We start from the raw sequence: 12,250 nt of genomic DNA, 5'->3' as shown, positions 1-12,250 counted from the left end.
TAATGAAAAGATCGGATCATTCACGACTTCGTTTCAACCAATGCAAAAGATGCCATGAAATCACGTCATCGCATGGAACTCCTTCCTTCAAATTTTGCTGGGCCTTATCAGCGTGTCGCCTCCGGTTTTAAACAGCTCGGCTGGTAGGCCATCAGCTCCTGCTGCCTTATTATTCTTCAGCCGGTTTATAGCTGTCTTTACCTCATCTTAGCCGGGTGGTATACATTCAATACCATCTTCTGGGATTGGATCTGTTGTATCTTCGTCGACTTCGCTACTATTGGATACCAACAGTTTGGAAAAATTTTCTTTCCATATCCTTAGCACACTATCTGTATCAGTTACCAGATTACCTTTCTGGTTTCTACAGGACACTGTGCCAGTTCCAAAGCCATCAGTTTGATGTTTCACTCTTTGGTAGAATTTTCGGACTTCATTCTGTCTCCTGTACATCTCGATTTGTTCACACTCCCGCTTTTCCATCTCTCTTTTTCCTGTGGAAAAGACGTTTCTCCTCTCTCCTTTTCTCAGGATACCTCTCTCATGCGCTACGCGTTGCTACGGATTGCAAAGTAGCCCTATATGCCGCATTTTTCTATTCGGTAGCAGCACGACACTCCTGGTCATACCATGGATTCCTTGGTGGAGGTCTCTGGTATCCAAGTACTGATTTTGCGGCTGTTTGCATGGAGTGGGCAATGTTTTGCCATTGTCCTGATATGTAATTGGGACGAGGAGTGCTTTGATTAAGCAGTTGGGCCAGTTGAGTGGAATATGATGTGGCTATCTGTTTTGATTGCAGCTTACCGATGTCCAACTTCCGTGTTGTGTCTGTTCGCACTTTGTTTGCTACGTTTAATCTGGTAAGTACCTTTGCTGCAACGACCTACCACGGAACGATCGTACATCCAAAACGCTTGATGCATGTCTTCCATAAATCACGACGTGATCAATTTCATTTGATTTCTTTTTCTTTGATCTGGCGACAGCCAGGTGCCCTTATGAATATCGAGATGCTTAAATATTGTACTGCTAACTACCATGTTTTTTGCAGCTGCAAAGTCTATCAGCCTCATACCATTGTCAGATGTTTCACTGTGGAGACTGAATTTCCCGACTGTTGGGCCAAAGATATTCTCCTTTCCAATTTTGGCATTAAAATCGCCTAGTATAATTTTAATGTCATGGGCAGGGCAACGGTCATATGTTTCTTCTAAGCGCTCGTAAAATATATCTTTGGTCTGTTCGTCCTTTTCTTCAGTGGGAGCATGAGCGCAAATAAAGCTGATGTTGAAGAATTTAGCTTTTATTCGAATTGCAGCAAGTCTTTCATTCACTGGGGTGAAGCTGGATACCAGATGTTTTAGTCTCCGACTAACTACGAATCAACAACCAAACTCATGCTTTACGTCATGGCAGCTATAATACAGTGCGTCACCTTTAGGTGTTGTTGTGACGCCTTTCCCAATCCATCGTATTTCCTATATGGCAGTAATATCGGTCTTGTACTTTTCAAGTACGTCTGCTAATGCGAAGACTGCACCTTCTCTATAAAGAGTGCGAACATTCCAGGTGCAGATTCGCAGATCATGGTCCTTAAAACGTTTGCGGGGTTCGTCAACTTTAGAGGGGTTTGTTTTTCTTTTCTTTCGTTTTTTCATAGTAGGCTGTTTTTTCTAGGGGAGGGTTACTAACCCGACGCCCAAACCCAAGTTTTTAACGTTCTTATGGGTGAACGCGCGGCACATGTTAGCTCACTACCTTTAACGGGTGTTTAAGGCAGTTCCCCAGGTGACACCACGGGGAGGTCAGTGTCCACTTGGGATGAAAGAGGGACCAAGATAAATCCTGGGCTTTGCCATGTTAAAACCGGTCAGGACCGTTGCTTGGTATCTTCCATCCCCTACGTCCGAATCGGCTACTCCTATCAAAAATTATCTTGGGCACCATTTTAGCGATAAATTTTGAACTTTTGTCGTCGAGGTTCTCTGATATATCCCATCTTCGTAATTATTCTAAGTTTTGAGAAAATATTGCGAGATGTAAGCCAGACAGACGGACGGACAGGGCCAAATCGGTACAAAATTGTATTAAATTAATTTCACAAGAACGTACTTAGGGACGTTTTTTGTACGTATAGTTAATCTTAATTCTGAGGATATAAAAAGAAGACTAATGTCGAATATCGAATATGTAGTAAGAGATCACATTTCGAATAACCCTTTAGTTTAAAGATATTATTTAACAATTGGCATGGGTATGTCTAATTGTAATAACCACTTAGTAATAGAGACAAATAAACAAACAACAATGATGAGGGTGCTAATGAACGATTACACAAAATAATTACAAAAACTTGTACATATTCCCATTTGTTGTTGTTTCATTTAAGGAAGCTGCTTGAACATCAAAAAAACAAAACTACCACAAAACATTTGATTTGAATGCAAGCTGACGAAATGACAGCTAACTGAGCATCACATTAGAAGTATGGATTCTATACAAAAGCGTGCGTCTTATTTTTAACATAAAAAATAGATACTTTTGCGGCTATTTTGTTCTTAGCAATAACGTAGAATTGGCTTGGAGATAAAACGAAACAAACAGTTATTGTTATTGTTGTCTTTTTGTGGATTTGAAGATGGTGAGTAATAAACCGGCTACTCGAGAATGAATCTCATCTTCAAATCTCAATGAGATGATGATGATGATGAGAGAGTATCATCATTAGCTGTATTCAGCCATTTGCTTAATTTATTGTTTTGTTTTGTTTTTAAATTTGTTTTTTTTTTCATTTTTTGTTTTTGCATTTACATTTATTCAGCTTAGCTTTAATTCGATTTTCAGCAAAACGTCTATATAAATAGAAAGATTTTTAGCATTTCTAAGTTAGTTAACATTTCGCCAGTGAAGAAGATATTCCAAAAACAGCAAATTGCATTAGTTCGTGTCTTAAGTCTTTCGTTTTTAATTACCCGTCTCAACACTCGACTAAAATATGAAGTGTATTTTGTTAAGTGTCTTTTTGGTGGTTAGTATCAATATTTTGTTCTAAGACAATTAATTCGTAGTCGTAATTTTTTTTTTTTTGTGTGTGTTTCTTAAGTGTGAACATGACTGATGAAATCGAATAAACCACTTAAATAAATAAAAAAGAAATACCCATATAGCTAACAAAAACTTGTGAAGTGTTGAAATAAAATATTGGATAATTTAAAGACCATGAATGTTGTTAATGCCGAAAAAACTAATCAAATCTTTTAAAAATCCATAAATTAAGACGGATTTTTATTTGTATGACAAACTAACAAATATTTAAAATTGAAATGTGAAAATATGGAACCTACTTAAGATGATGTATGGTATGCCTTATCGAAATAATGATTTTGGACAACAAGTATGTTTGGACGAATTTCATCAGAAAATCTGGCTGGTTAGCACGAAAAATCTCGAACCAAGTAACTGATTTAATCCAAACCTTGCACCTCATAATATTTGCTTAGATCACGTTCGAAGACGGGCCATATCAATCCAATTCTTAGGGTACTCCCCCACAACTTTTTAAAATTTTTGCCAAAGGATTACTCTCGAAGTTCGTAACTGACTTAGTTCAATATTTGGAAAAATATTTCCTCCAGAATTGAATTTGGACTATATCGGTCAACTCCTTTGGGTACCTTTCAAAATTTTTCTCAAAAGTGCAGTTTAAAGACATGCCTATGATTATTTTAAATATTTTCAGAAGATTGTAAACTTCCACTCTATTTTCGGGGGCAAGTCCACACTTCCTCAGATAATGGCCCGAGAGCTCTAAAAACCAGCCACACCACCAACTAAAAAAAAGGTCCAAGAAAGTCTATATTAGACAACACCTTCGGGTTCCTAAAATATTTTAGATTAAGATACGGTACGGTTAGTACTCTTTTATAGAGTACAGTACTCTATTTCTGTATCCATGCAAAGAGCAACAAGGACATAGAGTAGGTCCTCTATTTTTTATTTGTTTCACAAATACACGTGAACATGTGAATATCTAGGTAATCCAATGAAATGAAGAAACCCTGGGCAGAAACAGGTGTTCTTGCGTCATTAGAATACGTCCAAAGATCTCCTGTTGCCTTTAGAAGACCTCAAAAGGTCTTCTGTTGTCTTTAGTAGACCTTGAAAGATCTTCTGTTGTCTTTAGAAGACATCCAAAGGTTTTCTGTTGGCTTTATAAGACATCCAAAAGTTTTCAGTTGCCTTCAGAAGACCTCCAAACGTCTTCTGTTGTCTTTAGAAGTTCTCCAAAGGTCTTATGTTGGCTTTAGAAGACCTCCAAAGGTATTCTGCTATCTTTAGAAGACTTCAAACATTTTCTGTTGGCTTTAGAAGACCTCCACAGGTCTTCTGTTGGCTTTAGAAGACCCCAAAGGTCTTCTGTTGTCTTTAGAAGACCTCCATAGGTATTCAGTTGCCTTAAGAAGACCTTCAAAGGTATTCTGTTGGTTTTAGAAGACCCCAAAGGTCTTCTGTTGTCTTTAGAAGACCTCCACAGGCCTTATGTTGGCTTTAGAAGACTTCAAAAGGTCTTCTGTTGGCTTTAAAGACCTCAAAGGCCCTCTGTGGTCTTTAGAAGACCTCCAAAGGTTTTCAGTTGCCTTTAGAAGACCTCCACAGGTCTTCTGTTGGCTTGAGAAGACCACAAAGGTCCTCTGTTGTCTTTAGAAGACCTCCAAAGGTCTTCAGTTGTCTATAGAAGACCTCCAAAGGTCTTCTGTTGGGTTTAGAAGACCTTAAGAGGTCTTCTGTTGGCTTTATAAGACCTCCAAAAGTCTTTCGTTGTATTAAGAAGACCTACAAAGTCTTCTGTTGGCTTTAAATACCTAGGTATTAGGTTGTCTTTAGAAGACCTCCAAAGGTCTTCTGTTGTCTTAAGAAGACTTCAAATGGTCTTCCGTTGTCTTTGGAAGACCTCAAAAGGTCTTCTGTTGTCTTTAGAAGACATCCAGAGGTCTTCTGTTGCCTTTAGAAGACCTCCAAAGGTTTTCAGTTGGCTCAAGAAGACTTCCAAAAGTCTTCAGTTGCCTTTAGAAGACATCCAAAGATATTCTGGTGTCTTAAGAAGACTTCAAAAGGTGTTCTTTTGTCTTTAGAAGACTTCAAAAGGTATTCTGTTGTCTTTAGAAGACCTCAAAAGGTCTTCTGTTGTATTTAGAAGACCTTAGAGGTCTTCTGTTGTCTTGAGAAGACATCCAAAAGTCTTCCGTTGGCTTTAGAAGACCTCCAAAGGTCATCTGTGGTCATTAAAAGACTTCAGTTGCCTTTAGAAGACCTCAAAAGGTCCAAACCTGCAAAGTTTTTCTGTCCTCTTGTTTTGCCTGTAACTTTTTACACATTTCTTTGTGTGCTCTATTTTCATTCAAAACTATTGGTCAGCTATTCGTAGCTTAAGAGCAGTTTAAGGGCTGTTAGAGGATCTTCCTGAATTTTTTACCGAAGGTACACTTTGCGAATTGATCCACCCACAGTCTTAGAATAGTTCAACACTATCACATGCGTGTTACTGTTCACTGTAGTCTTGATTGCACTTCTACCTGACCACCAATTGCTTCTCTTTCTTTGTTTTGTTGAATTTCTAGGAGCCTAAAAAGGCATTAATCGAAAGCTTTCAGTTTAGAACTGGATGTTTCAAAGTATTGCTCCAGTGCGCGAAGTTGAAATTTCTCGATAGGGAGCTTGATGACAAAAGTTTCATTCGAACTTCCTAACAAACTTAAGGACCTTTAAGTCTTCTATGAAAAGACCTTCAAGTCTTCTATGAGAATACGTTCAAGTCTTCTATAAGAAGACGTTCAAGTCTTCTATGAGAAGAACTTCAAGTCTTCTATAAGAAGACCTTAAAGTCTTCTATGAGAAGACCTTAAAGTCTTCTAAAAGAAGACCTCAAAGTCTTCTATGAGAAGGCCTTAAAGTCTTCTGTGAGAAGACCTTAAAGTCTTCTGTGAGAAGACCTTAAAGTCTTCTGTGAGAAGACCTTAAAGTCTTCCAAGAGAGGACATTAAAGTCTTCTATGAGAAGACCTAAAAGTCTTCAAAGAGAGGACATTAAAGTCTTCTATGAGAAGACCTAAAAGTCTTCAAAGAGAGGACATTAAAGTCTTCTATGAGAAGACCTTAAAGTCTTCTATGAGAAGACCTAAAAGTCTTCAAAGAGAGGACATTAAAGTTTTCTGTGAGAAGACCTTAACGTCTTCTGTGAGAAGACCTTAAAGTATTCTGTGAGAAGACCTATGAGAAGACCTTAAACTCTTCTGTGAGAAGACCTTAAAGTCTTCAATGAGAGGACATTAAAGTCTCATATGAGATTACTTTAACGATTTCTATGAGAAGACCTTAACGACTTCTCTGAGAAGACTTTAACGACTTCTATGAGAAAATCTTAAAGTCTTATATGAGAAGACCTTAACGACTTCTCTGAGAAGACCTTAACGACTTCTATTAGAAGACCTTAAAGTCTTCTATGAGAAGACCCTAAAGTCTTCTGTGAGAAGACCTTAAAGTCTTCTGTGAGAAGACCTTAAAGTCTACTATGAGAAGACCTTCTATGAGAAGACCTTAAAGTCTTCTATGAGGAGACCTTAAAGTCTTCTATAAGGAAACCTCAAAGTCTTCTATAAGAAGACCTTAAAGTCTTCTATAAGAAGACCTTAAAGTCTTCTATAAGAAGACCTTAAAGTCTTCTGTGAGAAGACCTTCAAATCTTCTATGAGATGACCTTCAAGTCTTCTATGAGAAGACCTTAAAGTCTTCTATGAAATGAGAAGACCTTAAAGTCTTCTATGAGAAGACCTTAAAGTCTACTATGAGGAGACCTTAAAGTCTTCTATGAGAAGACCTTAAAGTCTTTCATAAAAAGACCTTTAAGTCTTCTATGAGAAGACCTTAAAGTCTTCTATGAGAAGACCTTAAAGTCTTCTATGAGAAGACCTTAAAGTCTTCTATGAGAAGACCTTAAAGTCTTCTATGAGAAGACCTTAAAGTCTTCTATGAGAAGACCTTAAAGTCTTCTATGAGAAGACCTTAAAGTCTTCTATGAGAAGACCTTAAAGTCTTCTATGAGAAGACCTTAAAGTCTTCTATGAGAAGACCTTAAAGTCTTCTATTGGAAGACCTTAAAGTCTTCTATTGGAAGACCTTAAAGTCTTCTATTGGAAGACCTTAAAGTCTTCTATTGGAAGACCTTAAAGTCTTCTATTGGAAGAACTTAAAGTCTTCTATGGGGGGACCTTAAAGTCTTCTATGGGAAGACCTTAAAGTCTTCTATGAGAATACCTTCAAGTCTTCCATTGGAAGACTTTAACGACTTCTATGAGGAGACCTTCACATCTTCAATGAGAAGGCCTTAAAGTCTTCTATGAGAAGACCTTTAAGTCGACTTTTTTGATAAGTATTTTAAGTCTTTCCTGAGAAGACCTTAAAGTTTTCCATAAAAAGACCTTCAGGACTTTCATGAGAATACCTTTAAGTTGTCTTCTATGATGAGAAGATCTTTACGTATTCTATGAGAAGACTTTCAAGTCTTCCATGCGAAGACCTTAAAGGCTTCTATGGGAAAACCATCAAGACATCTATGAGGAAACCTTGAAGTCTTCTATGAGAAGACCTAAGCTACTTCTATGACAAGACTTTCATGTCTTTGATGCGAAGACTTTCGTTTAGAAAACCTTCACGTCTTCTATGAGAAGACCTTCAAGTCTACTGCAAAAAGACCCTCAAGTCTTCTATGACTCCGCAAAAGTTCACCTCGTTTGCATTTAATCCTGTTTATGGCCAACTTTAGGATCGTGTGGATATTTAATGGGGCCAGTCTCTGTTATCATGGCTACAACAATATATTATTCCGTGGCTAAGGTAAGCCAATACTTTCTGAGATATAGATCTTTCGCTCTAAAGTTTTAGTTTTTGGTGTTATTGTTGCAACAAAAATATGTTTGTTGTGATGCACGAACAGATTCAAAAGATTCTACAACCTTGACTGGCTGTGTCCATAAAGTATCAGGAGACAGGTGAGTGGGCTTAGCCGGGCAAGTTAAATAAATACAGCGTGTAATGCGTCCCTTGAAGTCATCCTGTTTACGACCCCGGAATAAGGTATATGCCTCCTCGTTCTCTGTTCCCTTGCGATATCCGAGGGAAAATTCATAGGCCTGGAGTTGCAAGGGACATCTTGCGAGTCGGGTAGTAAGATCTTCAGTGTCATCAGCCACTTTAGGCTTGTGTGGTCGCTTATGATCGGAACATCATGGGTTCTACATAAGGTCGAAACTTTTTCACTGCTAGCGCGGTTGCTAAAAAACAATCTTTCTCCGTAACGGAATAATTTCTTTGACATGAATTCAAGTTTTGCGAATAAAACGCAATGGGACTTTCGACGCCATCCTTATTTTTCTGAAATAGAACGGCTCCTACACTGACTTCCACACATATAGTTGGTTATCCAATGTTTTAAACTCGGTTGGAGGGAATTATTCTCTATATTATCGAACAGTTTGGCATACTTGAAGGGAATCGCCGTTCGTTTGCGCTGTCGCCTTCTCCTGGTCCAGTCCCCAACTAATATCCATGCATATAAAAGAAGGCTTATGGTTTTATTTGGTCTAGATCGTATTGGTCATAGGTAGAGTTGTCCCAAAGGAACTATATGGAACTATCTAGTTAACTCGCAGTTCCAATGGCCCACATGTTTTCTTTGAACAAACTGCGTATACTTACTATCACACGTTATATTTCATGATGTTACTCATACGTTTTGGAACTAGTACAAGGAACTAGGAACTAGATTACCCAACTCTAGTCATAGGGCTTCTCAGTGAAATAATCAAGCCCACTGCTTATGACCTAAACATTTATGCCGAAAACTCCCCATTTTTTTTTTGTCAATTACGAAAATGGTATTTATCTTTTATAATTAGGGATCCCTTCATAGTACATTTAGGTCCACTACTCCTGTCATTGCTTTTTGCTTTTTTTTTCATAAGCAGAGGTTATTTATGCTGTCGCCAAGTCGATTGATATTTTGCACTTGCTTGTACATGTATGTGTACGAGTATTTGTATACTTCCAATTTATTTCGATTTAGTGTACATTGCATAATCCACATTTGAAGCATGGCACTTTAATGGTACATCTTTTATTTTAAGAGCTAATAAAATAATATTCTTCTTAATACATAGTCAAAAGCACTTCAATCCAGTTAGCTGAAATAATCAGCAAATTAGATCAATATAATAAATAAAATTATATTCAGATTTTATCCACATTAAATGGGGACTCAAAGATCCGGCTTTTTCAATATGTCATTGAAATTTTGTATATACAATGCAAATATTTTTTTTTGCTGAACGTGCTAATCTTTTCTCGATTTCTGCTTCTTCTTGTTGTTATAAAAACCAAAACCCGTTAAATTCTAGTAACTTCTTCTTCTTCTTTATAGAAAACAACAACAACAAATGAGTTTAAATAACACGTTGTTTCGTTTCAATCGGAAATTTTTGCCAACCATGATGCATGATCGGACGGACGGTCGTACGACTCTGTATTGACACCTATTCATACACTAATTTGAATATATAATCGATACGAGAAGAATTAAAATCATCTAACGCTCTTCACTCTCTTGAGGATGGGTGATCTCAGCCTATTCAAAATGGAAATACATATTTCATTCATAACTTTATTTATTTAAGTGTAATAAAAATTTAAATATTTTCTTTAGTCCATTTTACAATTTAAGAATGGAGATGAGTAGAAAGTCACCTGCTGTTTGTTTGTTGTTGTTGACATTTTTACAATAAAAAAGAAAACAAGTTTTAATTTTTTAAACAAAAAACTGCGCATTGGGGAATTCCAAGTTGTTAATTAAATATTTAAACGGAAACAATCGTAAATAAAAATGTTTAATGTGCAATTATTATTAATATTTGCAATTTTTCGATTCGATTTTTGTTTAGTTATTGTAAAATAATGAAACTTATTTTGCTTTGCAAAACATAAAACCTGAGGTTTATTATACCTATAATCATATATGAAAATTTTTCCGGTTAAAAAAACGTTCACCCTGGAAGCAGTTGGGAATTGAAACGGAAACCCCTCCCATTATCACAAAATCAAACTAAACAAGTACTCTCAATACCCTCAGCTTATGACTGTACAAAAAATCCATAATAGGAGTGGTTGACATATGTAAATACCCAGCAACACCCATCTCTCAATTTTATGTAACTAATCCTCTCTTTCTCTTCTCTATTTTTTGTTCTTTCCAGGTTCTTCCCACCGCCATTTTGGCTGAGAATATTTTCAAAATTAACATCTCACCCGAAGAGGCCCAACAATATCTCGCTCAAGTAAGCTCACGTGGCTTGAACACCATTGAATATGCCCCCAAGACCGGAGAAAATCCCTTGCCCGAAGCACGCAATGAAAATGGTCAATTCGTCTATATGGGTCGTGTAATTGAAAATCCCAACGACTATGTTGAAGAACACTACGATGCCCATCAATATCATGGACAAGATGGTTTGGGCCAGTACGTCTACGGCTACAAAGACTGGAATCAGGGTAAAAACGAAAAGAAAGATGCCAGTGGCACCGTAACCGGTACCTACAAATATGTTCAACCCCATGGTCGTGATTTCATTGCCAACTATTATGCCGATAGAACTGGTTTCCATGTTGAAGACAATCGTCCCGCCCACTTGAAAAATCCACCCACCAAAACACCAGCCGTCCGTAAAGCCGAAGAGGAACATTTCCGTCTATGGGGTGAATTTGCTGCCGCTGCTGGTCACAACCCCGATCCATATGCTGCTGAATATCAAACCGGTGAAGGTAGCTATCAGCCACAACCGTCGGATCAAGAATATGTCCATCAAGAACCCGAATATGTTCCCGGTCCCGAAGAACATGGTGATCCCAAAGGTTTCTTCTATGCTTTCGATTATAATGTACCTTTGTTGCGCAACAAGAAGGAACGTGAGGAATTGGAACAATTGCGTGCCATCAACAACAAGGACTAAGTGCAATGAATATTTTGTTTTTCTTTTTCACTTTTTTAAGTTTTAATTTATAAATTATTTATTTTATGTTTATATAAATTTGCATCTAAATTAAATTAATTTATAATTATGTATGAATATGTTCTTTATTTACGCTGAAATACACTACAAATGTACCTCATACGATTGTAAATAAATGTTAAAACGACATAAATAGCTATTGTTTCTCTCCATGGTCCAATGGGTTTAAAGAAGCAGCCCTTGTCTTAGAAAGGGTCTAAAGAAGCAACCTTTCTTTCAGAAAGGGTCTAAAGAAGCAGCTTATCCTTCAGCAAGGGTCTAAAGAGGCAGGCTTTCCTTCAGAAAGGGTCTAAACAAGCAGCCCCTCTTTCAGAAAGGGTCCAAAAAAAACAGACTTTCCTGCAGAAAGAGGCTAAAGAAACCGTCTTTCTTTTAGAAAAGGTCTAAAGAAGCAGCCTTTCCTCCAGAAATAGTCTAAAGAAGCAGCCTTTCCTTCAGAAACGGTCTAAAGAAACAGCCTTTCTTTCAGTTATGGTCTGAAGAAGCCGCCTTTCTTTCAGAAAAGGTCTGAGGAAGCCACCTATCTTTCAGATAGGGTCTAAAGAAACAGCATCTCTTTCAGAAAGGGTCTGAAGAAGCAGCCTTTCCTTCCGAAAGGGTTCAAAAAACAGACTTTCCTTCAGAAAGAGACTGAAGAAATCGTCTTTCTTTCAGAAAAGGTCTAAAGAGCAGCCTTTCTTCCAGAAAGTGTCCAAAGCCTTTCACTGAGAAAGGGTCTAAGGAAGCAGCTTTTTTCAGAAAGGGTCTAAAGGAGCAGCCTTTCTTTCAGAATTGGCCTAAAGGAGCAGCCTTTCTTTCAGAATTGGCCTAAAGAAGCAGGTTTTCTTTCTGAAAGGGTTAAAAGAAGCAGCCTTTTTAGGAAAGGGTCTAAAGAGCAGCCTTTCTTTCAGAATGGGTCTAAAGAAGCAACCTTCCTTTTTAAAGGGTCTAAAGAATGAACCTTTCTTTAAAAAGGGTCTAAAGAAGCAGTCTTTCTTTACGAAACGGTCTAAAGAACGAACCTTTCTTTCAGAAAGAGTCTACAGAAGCAGCCGTTCTTTTTGATAGGGTCCAAGAATCAGCCTTTCTTTCAGAAAGGGTCAAAGGAAGCTGTCTTTCCTTCAAAATGGGTCTAAAGAAGCAGCCTTTCTTTCT

The 12,250-nt window shown here is 37.6% G+C and overlaps 1 protein-coding gene across 1 annotated transcript; it reads left to right on the top strand.

Moving 5' to 3' along the window:
- Positions 1–2,875: 2,875 nt before the first annotated feature.
- On the top strand, positions 2,876–11,249 carry Cpr67B (Cuticular protein 67B). Its single transcript, XM_073981069.1, has 2 exons — positions 2,876–3,031; positions 10,304–11,249. Exons 1-2 carry the CDS (start codon positions 2,999–3,001, stop codon positions 11,054–11,056), a joined length of 786 nt encoding a protein of 261 aa, XP_073837170.1. The 5' UTR covers positions 2,876–2,998; the 3' UTR covers positions 11,057–11,249.
- The last annotated feature ends 1,001 nt before the right edge of the window (positions 11,250–12,250 follow it).

Source organism: Musca autumnalis, unplaced genomic scaffold, assembly GCF_047663935.1.
Source record: "Musca autumnalis isolate F117 unplaced genomic scaffold, ASM4766393v1 scaffold_4, whole genome shotgun sequence".
NCBI classification, from domain to species: domain Eukaryota; kingdom Metazoa; phylum Arthropoda; class Insecta; order Diptera; family Muscidae; genus Musca; species Musca autumnalis.
The sequence above is the reverse complement of the archived record's forward strand: the minus strand, read 5'-3'. Positions and strand labels throughout refer to the sequence as shown.